General features: G+C 39.6%; 2 protein-coding genes across 2 annotated transcripts; one reads left to right on the plus strand and one right to left on the minus strand.

Annotated features, from left to right (window-relative positions):
• Positions 1-2,360: 2,360 nt before the first annotated feature.
• On the minus strand, positions 2,361-11,534 carry LOC137294522 (breast cancer metastasis-suppressor 1-like protein-A). Its single transcript, XM_067825556.1, has 9 exons — positions 10,844-11,534; positions 8,732-8,822; positions 8,100-8,227; positions 7,644-7,723; positions 7,297-7,393; positions 6,571-6,663; positions 5,681-5,745; positions 4,820-4,856; positions 2,361-4,232 (listed from the first exon to the last, which is right to left on the minus strand). Exons 1-9 carry the CDS (start codon positions 10,974-10,976, stop codon positions 4,228-4,230), a joined length of 729 nt encoding a protein of 242 aa, XP_067681657.1. The 5' UTR covers positions 10,977-11,534; the 3' UTR covers positions 2,361-4,227.
• Positions 11,535-12,191: 657 nt separating this feature from the next.
• On the plus strand, positions 12,192-23,121 carry LOC137294521 (uncharacterized). The gene is made up of 4 exons (XM_067825554.1): positions 12,192-12,513; positions 14,532-17,320; positions 18,226-18,414; positions 20,467-23,121. The coding sequence occupies exons 1-4, from the start codon at positions 12,437-12,439 to the stop codon at positions 20,940-20,942; spliced, it is 3,531 nt and encodes a 1,176-aa protein (XP_067681655.1). The 5' UTR covers positions 12,192-12,436; the 3' UTR covers positions 20,943-23,121.
• Positions 23,122-23,136: the final 15 nt, after the last annotated feature.

Raw genomic sequence — 23,136 nt, forward strand, 5'->3', positions numbered from 1 at the left:
TCATCGATATTGACGCGCGTGGAATATGAATAGAACGATTTAAGTAAATATTGCCGTGTTATTTAAAAACAGATAATTTGGCTAAACGGCGTGACATTGACAGGTTGACGCAATAGGAGCAGAGACATATACCGTTCCGGTGCATGGTGTCTTGTCCAGGTGATCCGCAGAGCAGCAGTACGCCAGATACTTCTAGAAAAAATTATGGACAGTAAAATACATTTGACGTGGTGAGGTACTGGACCCTTGATGACAAATAGTTGTAGACAAACACTTATACTCATGTAACTATGAGAAGTTATATTTTCAGAATTGAGAAATGTCTCAAGCACCGAATCAAGAAGCGAGGAAACAGTGTTGGAATGCTCGAGATGAATACTGGGCATGCGTGGAAAAGTCAAATGAAGATATGTCAAAATGTCAAAAAAGTAGGAAGTCATTTGAAGAGATGTGCTCAAGAACATGGGTTAGTACAAATAAAACAATGAAATAAGCACTTATGTGACATGACCAACATGTGTGGGTGACCAATGGAGTTCTTCAACTGGAATAATAATGTACAGTCATACTCACAGGTTTGAATCCATTAAACTTCCTCTCTCGAACAAAACTACTATGTATCTAATTAAATATTAAGAAGCTAGAGCAGTTTCACAAAAACATAGACAGTATATGAATGTTCAGTGATTTTATCAATCTTGACAAGCCTAGGTGTAAATAGTTACGATGCTGAATCAAATTGTCAATTTTTTCTTTTCAGGTAAAATACTTCGACAGACGACGTGATTATTTACGTTATAAGGAGAAGATTGAAAAAGAAGGTTTTGAGCCAGCTAAGCAACCACAGCCTAAATGATAAAACTTTGAAGAGATATCATGAATATGTCGGAATGGATGTATGTGGTAACTGAGCAACTGTGAATTGTAAAGAATTTGATATATTGTGCCCAAGCTGAAGAAGCGTAGTGACAAGACAGTTTAGCAACATACCTCTACAGTGATGCTTGTTAAAAATCTGTTGTTGTGTTGTTCCTGTAGAAAAAAACCATTATAATCTGGAGTCCTTTAGAGAATTTAAACTGCGTGTGAATATTGTTTGGTAATAATGTTGCCTGATGTTTGATGATCATGTAACAATATATGCCTACAATCTTGGTGTTGATGGAGGCAAGAAGCTAATGCTGTGTTCTTAGTTATCATCCTTCAGTGCAAAGGTTATGAACAAAATAAACATTCTTGTCAGCCACAGATTGATGACATAAATAATATAGCAAGGACGTATCCCTATTGATGTCCATGGTCAGCATCAACAGCCATGTCTCAACACTTACATCTGACAGATGAAAATGCCTGAGTTGGGGGCAACACTGTTGTCCGCTACAGCATGTTTACAGATCATCATGTATTGTATATCCACTTAAAATCATGAGAGACTTTTAGGTGTGATCTATAGAACTGCAATATATTGATAATAAAGATTTTTTTATAGATTCGTGAGTGAAATTCATTCCTTTTTCAACATGTTTAAGAATCTATAAAAAATGTGGTTGAACGTAACGTTATGTTTGGGGTTATCAGCTTTCAGGAATTATGCCAATTCACACAAAGTATGTGATCTACACTTCCAGTTGTCAGACTTGTTTTTGTGGAAGCCAGAAGGCTGAGTTGGTTAGATGCTGACTTACTGTGTTTGCAATGAGAATGTAGGTTTGAATTCCAATCCCCCAAAGCTCTAAATCCTGTACAGTACTGATAAACATAATCCCAGATATAAAGTCTGTATATTACAGCTGTGAGATTGTTGAAATATTCATTGGAATATCATCAATGAAGCCTTATTGACCCACAATATACATAGTTTGTATGTATATATACAAGCACAATTGGTAATCTTACAAGCACTACACACCAATTTGAGCTAAGGGACACTGATTCTCCATCAAAATCCTTCAATGCATGATTATATATGGTCAAAGAGGTCTCATATACTGATCAAGCTTGTGCTTGTGCTATAATAATCATCCCCAGTACCCTGACAGTTTTACTCTACAAATCATAACTCCCACACATCTGATTTTGTAATAACTCCTGCAGTAATGGCTGACGGATGAATATATTACATTTTCAATGTGGCTTATGTAATTCTGTGAGCACTTTATAAAAGACATCATAGCTGGGACCACTGCAGCATTTCAGCTCCAGATCTCAGGAGTGTCACTTGGGGATGTCTAAATTGATGCATTTACTGAAAGACTATACACAGGTCAAAGAACTATGACAAACTCATATGGCTTGTAGGCTGCTGCAAATAAAGAAGTTGCTAAATACAGTATTACAGTGGACAAGACAAACAACTTAAGGAACATTGATCATGTTTATTTGTATTTCTTAACAATGACAATCTGCCTGCTATACAATCAGTAGAAACACATGGTTGACAGGATGGTGTAAACTCAAAATGCGCATGAGTTTGTTAATAACATTTCATGTCAAGAGTATAAAATTATCCAATACTGTATTACTGGCGACAATCAAGGTCATGGCCAAAGGTATCGACAAGAAGTGGGCGGTGTCAACCACCACACTTCACCATCAAAACATTTTCCAATGTTTCATAGCTCAAACTGGAGCACCAGTTACTAACCATTATATCTCCCTTTGAAATTTCCTATCTTGTACACAACTTGGTTCTCATCTTACATAATATTTTAGTTAATTTCATCTAGTTCAAAGTATGTTTAAACTATACCAGTGATGAAAGTGTATTTACTACACTGAATGGTTATAACAGGGTAAAGCCCCATCCCATCACTAAATGTTTGAAATTCTACACGTCATTAGGATACCTTTAACATTAACAAAACTGACCAAGACTAGCAGGCTGGTCCTCTTGTCCATCGGTGCAGTATTCAGCAGACATGTAAGGAGAATGAGTGAGTTTAATTTTATGCCACATTCAGCAATATTCCAGCTATATGACAGCGATCTGTAAATAATCAAGTCTGGACCAGACAATCCAGTACTGAACAGCATAAGCATCGATCTACACAATTGGGGTACTATGACAGAGTCAACTAAGTAAGCTACCTTGACCACCTGATCTTAACAGCCGCCTCTTATGACAAGCATGGGTTACTGAAGATCAATTCTAATCTGATCTTCACAGGTTTTTAGAGGGGTATGTAAATATAGTTAGGCAATGTTGCAACAATATTACAGCTGGGGACCCAAGACATGGGTTTAACACATTGTACCTATGTGGGCAATCAAACCTGGGCGAGTACAAATACTTTTATCATGAGACAACCACATGTCCTCTGCAGGTGGAAAGCTGTGTATGAGTGAAGAGATTTCACATGGATTACAGCCTGACTTAATATATATACATTATATACCAATAAACTGAGTGACATAATGAAAGTAATACAAGTAGAAAGCTACAAAATTAACTTTCATAAACTGTAACTTCCACTGTTGTTAATTATGGTCTTGTAATTACCAAATGAGATGAACATGAACTGATGGGCTGTGCTTAATGCCTCTTTAAACACTATTTCGGTTATAGCATGGCTGAGAGTATGATGCAGATCCTTGAGACATTACACAATTTATGCCAACAACCTTAAGGTGATGAGATGAATCTTGAGATTTCAACCTGGATAAGATCCTCAGAGGGATAGAACTGCAGCACTTTGTTGACTTTAGCGATCTGTACCACTGGTAACATCAGGAGACTTCAGCACAAATTTTATACCATGATTTCTAAATCACACCCCGACATGTTTCTTTGGCCAGTCTGATCACCTCCCTCAAAACCAAACTGTAAGAGGTCGGTCACACACTGTACACAAACTGGCTGTAATCGTAGATGACCTAGGAATGAATTCAGGAGTTGACAAAGATGGTCCAATGTCGTATCACCACAGTTATATGACAGATCCCATGGAGGTTGTGTCTGCAGGTACAAATGACTTTCCAAGCACAAACTTCTGAGCAAAACACAGTCATATGCACCTGGAAGGGTTCAGCAGAAACCCACTGTCAACAATTCAGGTATACATTTGTATGTTATATTCACAACCTCTTTTCCTTTGTTTCCATGGTGACCTGGTGTCCAAGGTGTCCTTCTTTGACAGGGAAGATAGATGGTCAACTCCCGAAAGTGATATTTTCTCAGTTTGATGATGTCTGTCAAACAACTTTCTTCTGCTTGACAGGAGCTGATTGTCATACTGAAAGAAAGAGAAATATGAATCAGGTAAAGTCAGTTCAACACTAACAGGCCTCAGTGCAGTATATTGGGGAATAACAGACCTGGGTGCCGTTGTCCAAAACAACCTTAGAGTTAAGATAACCTTAAGTCTATGTTAAGGTATGTGAGTTACGGTGATCTTAGCACTAACATCGCTTTGTACAACAACACAGAGGCGATCTTGTGCTTTACATAGAACCGTGGATACCAATACTGTCTAAGGAGACATAACTGAAGCACAAATGACAAATTACTTAAAATATTACAAAGTATTAATTGCATACATTCAGTCCTGATACAGAAATCAGATTTCTTCATTAGAAAGGTTCAGTTAATCAATTTGAGAAGCCTCAAAACTGACAAAGTTCACCTGACGTCCATACATCTTCATACACAGAGATGAAGCAAAAAACTGATGTCAGTTTTTTCCCTTATGTAACAGGTAATTACAGGAAGGGAAAACAAGCAAACTTGGACTATAACCTCACATACTGAAGGTTACTGTAACCAGTGTTAATGACTTGGACAATAAATCGTTCATAAAATTGCTACATCAAGAGAACTCACATTCTGGCTTGCGCTTTTGACTTTGTTGTTTCAGGGCCTGAATGGAAAATGAAAAACAAGAAAAAATGAGTAACATATCAGAACAGACTGGTGAGTGAATGTCACACTGTTTAAAACTGTTACAATGATGAACAAAACTATGAACATTAAAAAAGCTCCATTGCTGAATAGTGTTACAATGTTAAAGAATAGAAGGCTGAAAGTACTGCTGAATGAACAGGCAACAATGAACATTTTGTTTGGACGATGTTGAAATGGACTGTTTAATACTGATATGTTTACACTGCTGTCAGAATGTTTGTAAGTAGCAAAGGAACATAAGGTTCTGCAATACATGTATATAATTTTACACACATCCTTATATAACACTATACACATACAAATGACAAATTGCTCTACTACAACTTCTAGTACAAGCAGTTAACATTTACTGCAATGAACAGTCCCACATACAGATACTGACATATTGTTAGGTCAACATTGGGGCGGCAAGATACCAAAGGAAACTGAAGGGAGTGAGTATGGTTCTACACCACCTAAGAGACATTAATTCAACATCAGAGCACACACCGTATCTTTTGAGGAATCAAACCAAGGCCTTTGATGTGATGACTTGATGAATAACCACCAGGCAAGAAAAAGTGAGTGAGTGAGTGAGTGAGTGAGTGTGTGAGTGAGTGTGTGAGTGAGTGAGTGAGTGAGTGAGTGGTTTTACGCTGCTTATGCCATTATTTCAGCAATACCATAGTGGAGGACACAAAGAATAGGCTTCATTGTACCCATATAGTGAACTGAAATCAGGTGTTCAGCATGACCACTAGGCTACCCCTTCGCCCCATATCCAGGACTAGCAGCACTCACCTTCTTGATCGCTGTCCAGTCTTCTATGACTTCTAGCTCCTTCAACATGTACACAATATACGGACGTACAGACAGTTAAGGGGAAAAAGTTATTCTATCATTCACCTTGTACAACTTGAGTGTATATACTCCTAGACCAAATGTAGAGATAGCATCAAAATCCGGTAATATGATATGACCTGCCTTATCACCCATACTGCATATACCCAAGTTGAACACATGTGCTTGTCACCTCTCATTAGACAATGTGATGAATTCTCAACCAGTTTGTCTATGAACATGTGGACACTGTTTCAACAGCGGACTGAACCCAGTTAGTTTTTAGTAACCTCATACCTCCTGCAGCTAGTTCCACATCAACATGAATTTTTGAAGAGTGGGAACTGTCGTACTAATTACTTAATAACACATTTACTGCTGCTAAGAGATCCTAAAGGATATGGACTTTTCTATCATTTGGCCTAGGGCTATATAGCTTGGGAAGGAGCCAAAATAAAATTGGGCTGAGACCCCAGCTCTAGACTCACTTCAATGAAGGTAGTAAAGTAGGAAATACCAATACTATTAAAATCAGAACTGTTCTCCAATTTCTCCTATCTGCTTGAACATTTGAAGAGTGAGCAAGTTACGTTTTACATCACTTTTGGCAAAATATTCCAGCAACATCTTGGAACATCAGGAATGGCTTCAGACAATGTGCAATGTGGGGAATTGAACCTAGGTCTTTGATGATAATAGTGAACGATTTAACCACAATGCTATCCCATCGCCACGACATTTTAAGGCATCTGTTCATAATTTCGCACTGGAATAAAGGACGCATGGGTTGTTAACCCATATTTACCATAAACATTTTCCCAAATAAATTGCATAAAATGAGTAAAGGATATCAGAAATGGTGACAGGCTTTCTTCTTCTATCTGGGTTGAAAGGATCTGAAGGTTTTTTCTTCTTTTTCTGACTCTGAGATTCATTCCACAAATCTGCAAAGGGAACAGATAAGTATACATGTTGAAACTTTGTACAAATATAGACCCCAAAAACAGACAGTTGGTTGAACTGACTGGCTGAGACCAATACATTAATTGCACGACACATATTTACAAGGAGGAAGAAATGCATTTGTTTTGCTGATGAGGGAAAATTTAAGAAAAACAAACGAGCATGTGTCCTTACATGTCCCATGTCTGACATAAATGGATACATGGAGGTATTATGTTTTCGTGAATACTGAAACCTTAAAGTTGTGACATTAGTGAAACACATTTGTATTTCCTCTCTTGTGAAGATCTGGGGTAGATCTGGTCTTCAGTAACCCATGCTTGTCATAAGAATCAGCTAACGGGATAAGGTGGTCAGACTTGCTGACTTGAGTGAAACATGTCATCATATCCCAAATGCATAACTGACGTTCATGATGTTGTGATCACGGGATGGTCTGGTCCAGACTTGATATTTACAGACCGCTGACAACTAGCTGGAATATTACTGGGTACGGCATTAAACAACCAGCCAACCCACCATTCTTGTGAATCAATCTTGTGTCTATAGGCTGTGTTGCTGCTGACAAAACAAGCTGTACAAATACAAGGATCTTTACTCATCAAACCATATACCTGAAGAAATGTCAATGTTATTCCTGTCCTCTTCTAAACGGCGAATTCTCTCCTCCAGCTCTTGCTTCACAGTATCGTACAAGATGATCTTCTCACTCTGAAATACACAAGAACCATAAATGAATCAACTTGGACAAAAAGACAGAATATAATTCATAGTATGACAGATTTTATTTTTATTTCGAATAAACTTATGACACACAGGTTTGCACAGTGGATTGTGGTGCCTTAGATGACTGGGCCATCTATGCTAAAAAATATGTTTTGACTGAAAATATCCTGAGCAGAACTGACAATACTCTGGGTTATCACTCAATACACAAAATGAGTTTGCACAAAATAGTTACCTCCATGTTCTGATATGATGACAACTCTTCACTTTCAAATCTATTCTTGATACAAGCTATCCGCAATTCTCGAAGAATTCCTGAAAAAAATAATTTGCCAATATTATTCCCATGTAAGAGATTATTATTAGGGAGTGACTAAAGTTATACACCTTTTCTAACAATAATCCGGCAATATCATGGCGGAGGGCACCAGAAATGGGCTTCACATACTGTACCATGTGGGGAATTGAACCCTGGTTTACAGCAGGACAACCAAACACTTCAACCATTGGGCCACATCACTGCCCCCAGATTGTTATGATCATTATGAAGTACATCTATTATCTGATCAACTGAAATAAAGGAATATCACAATAACTTGTGACTAGTATTGGTAGTGGCTATCAAACATAAGAGGGTGATTATGAAGTAGATATAGTCTATCATCAATAGAAACAAACAAAGGAATCCTACCTGCCACCTGTGTACGAATCCTCATGTTGTCCTGCAACTGTGCCAGTGGGTTCAAATATTCTATTGCCTTTCCTGCCTTCACCTCTTCTAACTTTTCCGATACTTGAGCACTTCTCTCTCTGTACAGTCTGAAAACATAAAGAATGCATGAACTCTGTCACACAATCATCAAATGCTTATTAACAAGCCAAGCAAGATGCTAAATTCTTAGTTAAACTGCCCCCAAGATCATTTAATGTTAGAGGTCCATTATCCATTTAACCCTTGTCTCTCATTTATCAGATGGCTGAGCTTAGACATTTCTACCAAATAGTTGATTATCCTGCCAAATAGCTGATACCATATTTACTGTGTGGAGCTAAATTTTGAGGATAAAAAAATTCAGTCTGTAGAAGGGGGTCAGCTTATCTATGAGATACAATTTCATGACTGCCTCAGTCTGCTATAAGGAGCGTGACTGGTCAAAACATACACGTGACCTTAGGCAGCCAATCAGATAATTTCAATGGTTACTGTCTTCATAAACGAAAATATATAGATTCAGATGAAAGTTCTGGGTAAAATCATGCTATTCTGAACATGCTACGCAAAATATCACCACCTATGGGACTTAGACAGTACACATAACTTACTGTTCTTTCAATTCACTGAACTGTCTTTCCAGTTCAGTCATATCATCAAGGCATTCATTTCTTCTTCGCTCACTCTCCTCCTCATCAAGATCTTCAAAAATGACACAAAACAAAACAAATGCATTCATATTGTATCTTAGTACAGAAAGTTATTGATATCATCATATTATATCTTCAAATGTAATATGTCTGCAGGCGACAGTGATTATTCTGGGTATACCGAGATGTGTTGCATCACAGATACAAAAAAACGTGGATGCTTAAGATAAAGTTACAGTCAGTTGTTCATGTCATAATCAAGGAACAAGGCATGCCCTAAGACGTGCATCCTCGATATCTCCAGGGTATAAGTTCCGATAAGTCTCCACTATACCCTGGACGCATCTATGGCTCTGCCAGATAAATTTATTACCTCCCTTGACTGTCTTTTGATGCCCTAAGACATCTGAAAACTCATGAAATGAGTATGTTGGTGGTATGACAAGTTACTAAATGCTGTGGTATCTTTCATTGGATTACTTCTTTCAGAGGCACTTAGATGTTTAGGTAGTTAAGAAGGATGACAACATATGCATGAACAACTTTATTGCTGTGAGAGCAATGTTTTGGTGTAGGTTCCAACGCTGTTATCAAGCAAGTGGTGTTAGAACCTTCACGGAAACGTCACCCCCTTAAGAATAAAGAAGTTGTTCATCCATGTATTGTCATCCTTCCTTCCATGGGATCGTTGTATGTTGAGAGATGCCATCCCATGTAGGGTGTTTCCAAAACGTGTAAGATCATCAAATAAGATCACAGTTGACTTTAACAACATGTCTTCACCAATTGTAAAGCGGGAATATCTTCTCAGGAAAAGAAGGCAATAGGTCCTCCCGTTCCCCCATCTCAAATAATATCTGCATATTAACATATCCTGGCTTAATGTAAATTCACAGACATCTATTTTCGCGCACCTACCACTTCCGGATTTACACAGTCGCTACACATTCGGAAATCACAAACTTCAAAGTAGAGTTTTTTATCCAAAGTTTTCCAGAAAACATATTTTTACTATTCTGCACTAATGCAAAACATCAAGACGAAATTAAACTCTAAAAAATAATTTTCACTCATGACATCACCGATCTGCAGGTTGTATGTATTGGTAGATGGTAATGCTAAAAGGTCATGACCCCAGAAGGCGGGGTTTTGTTCGGCAAAAATAACCTCGGAAGCAGATGTCAGACACAATCCTTATAACTGAATGTTCATGAAAAGATACTAAGTAAAAGCAGTTAATATGACTTTTTATGATCAAATCAAATGTTTTTTTATAAAAGAATAATGAACATATGCTTGTGTTTATTTAGTAAATGTCTCCAAAGACATGTAGAATATTATTTAAATTTTCAATTTAAATTTTCCAAAGACAAAATTAGACAAATTCTGTACATTTCCTGTGACTAAAACTTTAATTCTTATCAGCATTGTGAGAAATGAACTTCAATACATCAGCTTTCGGTGTAAACTATTCACCATATTGTTTGTCCGGATTTTTGCTATCACGAATACTGATGTCCTTGCGCACAGCTGACTTGTACTGTCATGTGGATGATGGCTTCGTCCCGCTACGATAGCGATGTGCCAAATGCTGAAATGTATGTTTTCTGACATTTTATATTGAAGAACGTCTGCACAATTGTTGATTTTCGTGTGCTTTGTTAATTCCGCATACCGCGTCTAAACGTGTTAGGTGCGCGAATATTGATTACGATCTTAACAAAACCTAACACAACAATTACTAGAACATTCACAAAAAATAACTAAAAGCCAAAACATTAATCACAGTATATAGGGGTCAAACCACATTGTGTTACCTCTGTTACTCTGCGGTAGAAAGAAATAGGGGAACGGAAGGAACTCTTTCCGAAAAGAACATCGTTCATGAGATAAATATTTCCAAATTGTGAATCGTAACTTTATAAGTTGAAAACTGACTTCGTATGGCATTTATTCAAAGGCAGATTTTGATGTCAAATTACTTGCACCAATACCGAGTAAACACACCTGACTATTTCAGATAGAAAATGACCAAATGTACTCATGGTAATTGTGACACTTGGTTTTCCTTACCCGAGGTATCTTCGTCTTCTCCCTCCGATGTTGCCGACCCCGTTTCATCTTCGGAAGACTTATCGCTGTCCCCTGGATCGTGGTCCATTTCTTCTTCTTCCGTTTCCCCGCGGTCGTTTTCTATCAATGGCATGCCAAAGTCAACAGTTTGGCTGTTCACCTGTCCCTAGAAAATAGTGATATTTGAAAACGTAAACAAGCACCTGCCGCCGAGATGCATGCGACGCACAGACGGAACAGCACATTGCGCCTGCGTAAAAGAAATCCCATGGAAAATCCCTTGGAATGCTATTTTTAGATTTGCTGCCCGCGTAAACAATGTATGGCAAAATGTGGCTGAATTCCTAGCTATTGAATAAACATTTCTTGCCCGTCAGTAGTAATTGTTTGAGTGTAGCCTCTTGTTTTAAACACCAAGCTTAAATATGTCTTCTCTAAAACATCTATCTAGGCTCCCTGATATTACGTATCCTTGAAGGTATTTCACGTAAAACAATGTGCTTCGCACGTACCCGGATGTCGCCTGGGTGTACACACGCGAATTAAGCCTGTCGCGTTCTGTTATCTGAAACTGTATAAGCCACTTATCACTTATCGGTCTTGCGGTCGGTATGTACCCGCCTCATGTTTTCCCGAGTGAACCCATGCAATTAAAGTATCGACCTGTCTTCCTAGTGTACAGCGGATATCTCGCGTCTCCTACCCGATATGCAGGCCTACAGGCCGGTAGATCGGCAAAACCACAGTCAGAAAACATACATGTTTTCTTTATAATATGAATCGATTATGGCATGTTTCGACAGTAACAGATTACGCGTTATTGTTTTATGAATGAATTTGAACTTTCTTGGTGAATTATCCCGCGGGATTAAACTTATAATATTACGGGGATTTTTTTACCATAGGCATGATAAACACGTACACAGGTAGTGTAGAGAGTAGGTATCGTTACAGGTCTGCCGTTCTCTGTAAATAGAGCCACTTTTGAATCATATCTCATTAATCTTGAACCGCAGTGTAAAACACAGCTCGACATGTATAGACCCGTTGTATGTCTGTGAGTGCGTTGCATTGTTGTGATCAGCTCATAAGGAGTCCTACACGTATCGCACTGCCACTAAAAATGGTGGCAGACCAATCGACACGATTCAGATATGAAATATTAATAATGACATGATGCGAAATTCCAGCATCAATAATTCAGCATTGCTTGATGGTGTTGTGAGTGAGGAGCTAGGATCGATCACTGATGCCGAGTGTGTATACGGTGTGCTACGTAGACTTAGCGGCCATTCCCATACACAAGCTGTCACCACCCGGTCAATGGGAATGTTAAAAGACACACGGCAGGAATGACGTAGCGGGCGACGTCACCAGTAGCGGTATGAACGACAGGAACCCCCGCCACGTTGAAGGCAGGAGCTATAAATAGGGAGGGGGATATATCCCTGTCATATTCAACACCATTCCATTCGGCGGGTCTTATTTCAAGTTGCAGTATTCGAACCGACTACAAATTTAAATTCAAGGAGCAGCGCGTGCCTGAGATAACGTTCTACACAAACACTGGTGTAAATACTACCTGATTCGGAGATGAAGGTTTTAAGGAGTACACCTGTGCACGTGGCTACCTGGATATTCATAATCACTGTTGTAAGCAGAGTTGAGAGGTGAGTACAGTGTCCTGCCTCAATATACTGTATGGTTAAAGCAGATATGTATGTATTATGTCCATTTATACAGAATTGGGTTCAAATTTAAGCATAAATACAACCCTAATACAACTGAAAATCAACACAAGCTACATACTAGTACTCAAAGAGTCGTCTAAGTATAAGGTATAAAAACATTTAAAAACAAATAATACTGTTTATAGGATATATACTCGAAGACACAGACATGTCCGTGGGCAACGAAGCTATTACCTACATAGACAAAATCGATAATAAAGCATTCCTTGTAGTTTACAAACCATAAAGGAAATTGATTTTTCAGACTGGAACAAAGTCTTATAGCATAGAGAGAGAATGTGCAATGTACGCGCACACCATCGTTTGTGGAATTAACCAAGTATTTTCAGCGGTTCAAACATTTTTCAAAAGCCACTTGCCACAGGGAACGTGATTTCAAGAAAGTAACTTGTCCTGACTAATTTTCCACTTGCCCTGATTTATGACACAATGTGTGATGTTAATGCTTACTTGACTATTTATCGAAGAGTGATAACTTTCAAAGAACGATAATTGTACTTTATCATCATTGCGAAATTTAACAGATATATTACGAGCAGATGTGAAATGAAAACCAACTTTATTTGCAGTTTGAAATCATAAGTGAAAATTATCTAGTAGCTCACGGACAAGTAAGATGCCATTACTTGATTGTCCGGAATGAAAACTGACTTATCCCGGGCCTCGGGATTTTTGAACCCCAGAATTTTTCATTCTTTGGTGTGTAAGTGTAAGCCTGAAGTGAAGAGAGATTCGAGTGAAGTAAGAGTGGTGTATATAATGTACACGTGCATTCTGGTATAGAATAGTTACCGACATAGTTAATGTCAAATGTGTAACATTAAGCGGGAGGTAATTGGCACAATTACTCAAAGCTGTTTGTTACATATAATATCGTTCCAGAGAGTGCTATTACGCTTTAAAGGGGGAATGGTTCGCCCAAATTAGCGTTACTAGCACTTTTGATGCCGGCATTTATAACCATTATATTTGTCCGTTAACGTATATTGCATAATGAATGTCAGACTATCCGATTACGGTTGTCCCAATGTCCCATAGGACAGGAAGCACACATAGCACACACGTACACACGAACGCACACGCACGCGCGCACACGCACGCACCGCTAGTAATGACCGACTCCTGATATCGGAGTTCTTCACGATTGTCCTTATTTCTCATAGGACAGGAAACATCCATAGAACGCACACGTACGTATGTACGCACGCACACGCACCGCTTGTAATGACAGGCTCCTGATATCGGACTTCTAATAAAACTGATTCACCCTGTGCAGTAAGTTCCCGGGTTTCTAGGAAGAAGTACGATATATTCACTGTTTTAATCTCCAACTTGTCCCTTATAGCGTGTTTTGCACCGTGTCAATGAACCACACGTCGATTGCAGGTTTTGAGATTGCAAGATAAACTGGTTCCCTCGGCGTTGTGTGTTAAACACGGAAGTTAATGATAAATGTTATTCTATATATAGGTGCTTTAGCCTCTGAACAGTGGACATGTTATTGCCACACCTCTATACTTAACAAAGTAATCTTAGGTCAGCCTTGCGACAGTCGCATGTTGATGTTAAGGTGTGAGAGTTACGGTCGCTTTAGCGCTAAGGTCGCTTTGTACAACGGCACCCAGATGTATGACAAAAAGTTTGCACATATTTCCACTGGGGCGGTGGGGCAGCCTAGCCACGAGAAAAAGCACGGTCCCGAGTCGATTCTCCACATTGGTACAATGTGGGAAGCCCATTTCTGGTGTTTAGTTTGGGACATATTGCATCATACCAGAATCAGTATGTATTATTCAGTGAATATTGAGTCTGCATCAATACATTATTCACAACACTGCATGGAATCTTATTCCCTTTTTAATCTAGGTCGATTCTAGGGTTTAGATACGACAGAAGCCAATATGAAAGCACTATACTATATTCTCTCTTATTTCCAGCGAGAAGAGTTACTGTGACGTCAGAATGTGGTATCTGGACTTGGTGACAGATGGACCTCTAGCTGGAGAATTGTCAAAAGAAAAAGTTATTCTCAAAGCAAAAATCGAAAAAATGATGGCGAGGTACAAGACAGTTGGTAGACCAGACGGTAAGGTTGAATGTCACATACTAACACTGTACGAGGAGTTACTACGAGCAGACGACCAACCACCAGAACCACCTGGAGGAGAGAAAGGGAGTACAGGTTCTTTCGATGATCCGGAAAAGGTTAAGGATAGAAAAGACAGCGATAGTCCCCAGCAAATACAAACGGGCGAAGAAAAGAAAGAGACAACCGAGGATGTTTCTAAAAGCGTCTCTGAATCCAACGAGTCTTCTAAGGACGATACTGACCTTGATGAAACAGAGTTTGGTGACGAATCAGACGATGAGACTGCAGAATTGAATGCATCTGCTGACACATCAGACACAGCCTCTGTTAGTGTAAATCAACAAGACAAAGCCGATATTTCAAAACAAACTAAAACTAACCACAAACAGGAAGACGACCCCGTCAAACCCAAAGATGAACCCAAGTCAGATGCTAAGGAGGAGGCGAGTCAACAGACACCAAGTAAATCCGACAGAAAGACACGAATGGTTGAAGACTTTGTATTTGATCCTCTCAGAGGATATGTCAAAGTCATGAAAGAAGTTGATATTGATGACGAGGAAGAAAAAGTCCCGAAAGAGAAGCAAGGATCCGATAAATCTTTAAAATCAGATACTGATGCAAAACAGCAAACGGAGGCAAAGGTACCTCCACCTGAGACAGAGACACAACCAAAAGAGATAAATATACAGGAAAAAGAAGTAAAGGAAGAGGAGACTGTAAACAAAGAAGTCGTCTTGCAAACGTCAGAAGAAACGGCAAGATCCGAACTGAAAGTACCCCAAACACTGACTTCATTACAAAGAATACAAAGCGCTTGTTTATGCAAAAATCAGTGTGAACTGTATTGTTACTATGGGTTTTCCAACAGCATGTGTCTTGAACATTATCCTGACAAAGAATACGATGTCGTTCCAAGATTTGAAACCGTGATAACTGAGACAATTAGCGAGGGTTCCAAAGAAGATACCTCTGGTGAGATTGCTGAAGAGAAGCTGTCAGTGACTGAAATGTTACAGGAAAATACATTAAGCCAACAGGAATCATCAGTTGTTCCAGAGGCAAATCTTGATAAATCAGATCCTCCTGAACCCTTTCTGGGAGACAGTATCTCTAAGAGAGGTGAACACCCGTCACAGACAGAAAAAGGCGAAAAGGAAACAGACGAGACAGAGGAAAATCCCAAGGATAAAAGGGATAAACCCATTAAGGCAACAAAGGAACAAATTCAAGACAGAGCAGATGAAGGATCTGCTAAGGATACACACTACCAAGGATTCCAGCACTTCAGAGAGGATCTTCATAGGTTCGAGCTGCAGTTTCAAGAACGAGCTTCAGAATACGCAAGTAAGATCCAGAGTTTGGAGATTATGATCATGAAGCTGGAGAACCAGTTACTGGGTGAAACAATCACGAAGCAGAATGACAGCAACGTCTTGTCCAGGCTCGAGAATCAGATCTTGAAACTTGAGAACGATCTCTTGAAGCTTAACCAAAATTATGTGACTTTGAAAGAAGAAAATGACATCTTGAAAGCTCGCCAAGGGAAATATCTCAAACTGGGTCACGATAAAGCCAGCCCTAATAATCCATCTCTGACTGACAACAGCACGAAGCACTACGAGCTGATAACACAACAGCAAAGCAAGATATCAGAACTGTCGACCATTTTGAAAAACCACTCGATTCTGTTCAACCAGCTTCAGAGCAAATCCCAACATCTTGAAGAACAAAATCAGATGCTATATCATATCGTCATGAATCAGACAGCTCTCATCTCTAGTGTTATGAAGAAGATGCAAGATTTGTCAGAGGAGGCTTTGAAGCACCGACATGAGACTGAGCAACTGAGGACCAAACTGGAGATCAAAGCTAACTCAGATCGAATATTGGAAAGATTGGACAATCTTGTATCGGGCACACCTGCCATATCAAAGAACGTTGTAGACGACGGTAAACCGGAAGAGAAGTATACCCCAAAGGCTCTTCTCAGTTTGTTTCCCAAATCCCCTGATGCTTTAATAGAGAGGCGTCCTTGGTCATGTGGTGGTATGAACAGCTCTCGTTTTTGTGTGATGTATTCCTTAATCTTATGCCCATGTCCACCCTTCTCGACCGTTTATTGGAAGAAGTGTCCATACTTTCTGAAAGATATTTCGAAAAATGGCACAAACGGCAAAGACAAAATCTCCGAGGCCACTGCTTCTGAATCTGACAAGAAAGACGACCCTGCTGTCGAAGGGGGTTTTCAGACCAGTCACCTTCCCATCACCGACGAGGAGGAAAGTAAAGATGACATTTTGAAAAAGGAATTAAACAGTGATGACACCAAGACAGCTACAGAAGGCAATGCAGGCGACAGTAGTTCCAATGATCTGCAGGAGAAGGACAGTTCCAATACAGATCCTGATTCAACAAAACAAACAAATGACGTCACCTCTCCACTACCCTCTGACCAAGCACCTGCTCCAGAAACAACAGGTGATGAGACAAAGACGGCTTCTGAAGGTGGCAGTTCAAAAGATACACAGGAAAAGAAATCCTCTAAAGAAGAGGCTGATTCAATGAAACAACATCAGACTCCAGAGAAGAGGACGATTCTCTACCAGCAAGAAGGAGACACCCCGAAACCTCTAGGTTGGTTCTAACTAGTATTAATTTAGAGTTCTAACTAGTATTAATTTAGACATACCGACAATCATCATGTTTGATGCTAAGATACTAAGTACACGAGGTGATCGGCCCAGCTGTTGCTCTCGTTATAGATCAATCCTTGTCATCAAACAATGGTGACATTACTTCTTTCAGATAAATCTGTTCCATTCAAATCAATAGGCTTGCTCAAACACATGTTGACACAACTATTTACAGAGAAACAATGTAAACTGAATGATAAAAATTAGGCGCCGTTGCGGAAACATCTGCCAATAACGATACCGTCTCAGTGAACTACTCCATAAAGTCAGCAATAATGAAAAATGAAGAATTTTTCAATGCGCAGCTGTCACAACTTTTACTCTGATCATAGAACAATGTCATGTACCATCCATATAACATTTGCCAGTTTATCTTGTGTCATGCATTGCTAATAGTGCAATAGAGAGTACAACACGGTGACATCCTCAAGTATCAGCGGTTAAATGAGTAGGGAGGAATGATTCAAAGGGATATAATCTCTGTTTGACGGTATCATTCACACTATGAAAAATGGAAGCTTATCTTGTCAAATATATCTTAGCAACAAGCTGAACATGTTAAAAGCTTATGTTAGCCGGGTGTTTCGTTAAGTAAGTTTGTCCGGCCATCCTGTTCGGAATCCAGTTTCTTTTCTTAGTTACCTAGGTTACCTTGTTAAGTTGGTCCTGTCTTTGGGTTCCCTGTACTTGACCAGTTACTAGTAATGCGTCAGTACTTCTGCTGTTGTTACATACTAGTAATTTGCCGCATTTTTAGCATCAGTATTTAGTTTATCTATGTTGAGGATTTTAACCGTCATAGGGTGTCCAGTCTAGTCAAGTGCCCTTCTGTTTTCCTCCCCTCAGACTGCTACGAGTACTACGAAGATGGCCACAATCGTAACGGCATGTACAAGATTTACCTAGTGGGTCTGAAGAAGAGCCTCCCAGTGTACTGCGACATGAGGGGCGGGGGCTGGACCATCCTCCTCAAACGCACTAGCACCAGCATTGACTTTTACAGAGACTGGGCTGACTACAAGAGGGGCTTCGGAGGTATAGGTTGCTTAAGTGCTCTTGTTTCCTCGTATCCGTTAGAAACACGTCTTGTGTTTTACCTTCCCTTACACACCATTTGTCATTGTCGTCCCCATAGTATATATGCTTTCCACATGGGTTTTCGAACACCTGGTGTCATTCCGATTTTCTGTGAACTCTTTCAAGTAATTTTCTCCCCCAGGTTGCATTTACGTCTATCGCCCTTAAGAATCTGTTCCCTGGTGCTATTGAGCAAATCAACCTTAGCGCTAACACCCATATCCTGACACCCCTTGAAGGTTCGGGTTAGAACGGATCTTCCGTAACCTATGCTTGGCGTAAGAGGCGACCGACGGGGTCGGGTGGTCCGACTCGCTGATTTGTTTGTGCATCTTTTCCAGTTGCACAGATGGATGCTCATGCTGTTGACCACTCGGTTGTCTAGTCAGGACTCGATTAGTTACAGACAGCCGCCATTTAGATTGAATGTTGTTGAGTGCGGCATAAACCTAAACTCACTTAACACTCACGTACGGCAGTCGTACCGCTCAGGTCGCATTATACAACGGCACCATACCGTTGAGTTTGACCGATGTTGGTTATTCCCAATCCTCTATATCTCCAGGGTATACGTTCCGAAAAGTCTCCACTATACCCTGGACGCATCTACGGGTCGGCCCGATAATTTTATTACCTCCCTTTGCTGGCTCCGCTTTCTCACAGTAGCCAATCAGAGTGGTCGCCGTTATAACCGAACTTGCCAGTGTCAACAAAGGTAGCAGTTGCAACTGCGAATGTTTGCTCGCCGTGCGACTCACAATTTGGGGAAATCATACATGCAACTTTATAGGTCCGAAACCTTTTTTAAAACATATGCAAGAAATTCATCTACCTCTTTCAGAGAACCTACGCATGGTTTGTTTGCCAAGTTTAATCGGTTAGAGAATTTAAAAAGCGAAAGTGAGTTGTGATTGGTTCGCTCAACTTCCCAGCGTAGACACCTGATTGGATGAAAAGCCAGCCAAGGGAGGTAATAAATTTATCGGGATGAGCCGTAGATGCATCCAGGGTATAGTGGAGACTTTTCGGAACGTATACCCTGGAGATATCGAGGATGGTTATTCCCTTGCGTAGCCGTTTTATATTCTCATCGGTTTTGCACTAAATAATGACTTGGAACAGAGACTATGAATATTTTGTAGCCCTTCTTGGAAAGTGGAAACAGTGCCAAACCAAATACACAGTTGCAGGATAATAGGACGATGTTGTCTGACAGCTCTTTTGTGGTTGTCAGATGAAATTACGTCTCCTCGATTACTCAATGTAAAAAAATAGTAAAATGCCATCATACATGGTGCAAATATTACTTGATCTGAGCTTGATAACGATGGTAGAACATGCACCGCAACATCTCGATTGTTGTTCTCTCATGAAGATCTGAGTTAGAATTGGTCTTCAGAAACCAATGCTTGTCGTAAGAGGCAACTAACGGGATCTCGTGGTCAGGCTCGCTGACTTGATTGACACATGTAATCGTGGTCCTAGTTGCGTTGATCGATGTCCATGCTGTTGATCACTGGGTTGTTTGGCCCTGATTCGATTATTTACCGGCCGTAGCCATATAACTGGGATATTCGAGTGAGGAGTAAAACTATACCCTCTCATTCTCCGTTACTGCAATGAAGAAGTTGTTCACCATTATATATTACCCCTATGTGGTAATACATCTTGTAAAGAAAAGAAGTTACATATGTTTTTGTGTTTAACTCTCCGTGTCTGGACCCGTGAAGGTCCCGGGGTAGAATAGGCCTTCAGCAACCCATGCTTGCCATAAAAGGTTACTCAGCTTGTCGTAAGAGGCGACTAACGGGATCGGGTGGTCAGGCTCGCTGACTTGGTTGACGCATGTCATCGGTTCCCAATTGCGCAGATCGATGCTCATGTTGTTGATCACTGGATTGTCTTATCCAGACTCGATTATTTACAGACCGCCGCCATATAGCTGTAATATTGCTGAGTGCGGCGTAAAACTAAACTCACTCACTCACTCTCCGTGTCTGTTGTCTACAGGCTTGTATGCGGATCACTGGATCGGCAACGAAAATCTCCACTACCTCACGAACCAGAAGAACTATCTCCTGCGGGTTGACATGGATGACTTCGACAACGACAGCGTGTACGCTGAGTACGACACCTTCTGGACTGACAACGAAGATGAAGGGTACCGACTCCACATCTCTGGATATAGTGGCACCGCCGGGGACAGTTTCCTTAAACACAACAACATGAAGTTCAGTACCAGAGACGTTGACAACGACCTCGTCAATAAAGAATTGAAGGCATTCGACCACAATTGCGCCAAGCGGTTCCACAGCGGATGGTGGTATTATAAATGCTACATGACAAACCTTACTGGACGCTACTATAAGAAGGGGGTAGTTCCTGACAAACAGTTTGATGGTGTTTCCTGGAAAACATGGAAAAGTCCATCGGAGTCATTAAAAGAAGCAGTGATGAAGATAAGACCTGTAGGAGCGATAGCCTAGTGTTTTGTAGTGGTTTTGTAGTGTGCAATAAACTATCATCTTCCCAAAAAGATCCTCAAGGGTATTAAAAGACTATTACGCCAAACTCATACATATTCATTAAGAAAATCATCATACCATATATGTTCCATGTCTTAGGTGCGATCGAAAAAATGTTTTATTTGTTCTAAGTGAAACCTAAGGCTTGTTCGCCTTATTTATTCTATTCTTTGAAAGAAACCATGATTCTACCAACAAATCATAAACTATGTGTCCTATATGCAATAACTGTAAATTCCTATATTTTGTATATTTTAGACATGTGTGGTTACCAAGAGGAACGGTGGAATCTAATTTATCCTATATCACCCTTTCCAAATAACGTCGATAAATTCAAATTGTCAACGCTTTATATATCAGTGTTTATGATACTGGAATGTTTTCTTCAAAGTACCTCAATCATTCATCTTTCTGCTAAGAAATCTTGAGCAAGGGAGAGAGACACAGTTGTCCAAGAAGGAGCCACAATTAGATGAGCAAGGATGCGTCCGTGGATCGCAAAAACTCCAATGACCGCGGTTGGATTACTCACATGGGTACAATCTGTGAAACCTGTTGCTGGTGCCCCCTCCCTGATATTGCAAAAAGCGGTGTAAAACTAAATAGACTAATAGGAAACAAGGTACCCTATGCAAGATTAGCCTGAACCAAATACATGTTTTGACCCAGTGATTATTTAATCAGGTTTGGCTCTGACTTTCTAATCTATTCATTGTTGGGTGAGGGTTTTCCTGACATTTCTACATTGACTACAATAAGTACAAAGCAGTTAGACTACAATAAGTACAAAGCCGCCATAGCTGTTGTGATAGATAAAGGTTTGTGTGGTGCATGTGCGTCTGTGTGAGAGAAATATAAAATTTGATGCATTTCCCGTCATATGTGAAAGGTTGATTTTTTAGTGAGCTGTCGTCAAGATTGTATACTTCATGATGGTGGCCTTCCTGTTCTCATACGCCTCAATGCAAATCAAAGTAATTGTAAAGCAATTCAATATTTTCATTTATAAGTTCTACATGTGATCAGTCTCCCTACCTAACTGCCATTCAATATCCCACCCTACCAATTGCACCAGACATTTCCTTGATGTATGTCAGACCTTTGCTGAACCCATCTTCAGAGAGCACTTCAGCTGTTTCGGTGAGCCACATTTATCTCATGACAAATGTTTGGTGAATGATAATCAGATGCTTTGGAGATCATGATCAACATTCCATATCTGTCTGGACTTTTAAGGATAACAACTTCTTTATCCTTAGATTTCTCATGAATAAGTTGTCGTTATCCATAAAAACTTCATAGCTTCAGGTTTGACTGACTGGAAAATGCTTCCTAAAGACCTAATAACAATTATGTCCTTAGAAACTGTGATTAAAGGCCCTAAAGCATATCCTGTCTGCCATGTCAACATTTGGTAGTTATTGAGTACCCTAATCACAAGGAGAGAGAACAGAGATCTGTGTCAGTAATCAGCAGATGATTACAGAGCACTGTGACCCTTTCAAGGACAAGAAACAACATGACCAAAATATTATGCATGTTACGTAAAGGATGGTCACTATGAAAGTTAAAGCAAATGGTTCTCAGATAGAACTTATCAAAAACTATTTGATTTCTACAATTTATTTGAATAATGTCATATAAGGGTACAGTTAATCCGAATACTTTTAATAAGTTCTATTTGAGATAAGAGGACAATTACCTAGAAGATGTCAGTGAGATTTCAGAGTAACATTCTTGTGCACGTAATCAGAGGTTTTGGAATATGTTTAACCTCAACATGCCACTCTTCTAGGATGTTTGGTATCACACAAAATAATAATGTATTACAGAAACTGTGTGTTAGAATTTGTAAAATGTTTTCTTCTTACTGAGTAGGTAACTTTCTAACAACAAAAACAAGCTTGCTGTCTTTGTTTACATGAGGTATAAAAGGTTGGTATATTTTTTCCACAACTGTGCAATGTGTCTTTCACCAGTGCAAGTGCCTTCTTCATCCTCCATAGCCTGCCTGACTTGGCAGACACTGGCAATCAGTACTTAACTTAATATCCTATATTTGTATCCAACTTCATCATGTATATTTGTAAATTACTGACTGAATGTATTCATGTTGAATAAATATCATTTGTACAACAAACTGTCTCTAAAATGT

The sequence above is a fragment of the Haliotis asinina genome, chromosome 8 (genome assembly GCF_037392515.1).
Source record: "Haliotis asinina isolate JCU_RB_2024 chromosome 8, JCU_Hal_asi_v2, whole genome shotgun sequence".
Lineage (NCBI taxonomy): Eukaryota > Metazoa > Mollusca > Gastropoda > Lepetellida > Haliotidae > Haliotis > Haliotis asinina.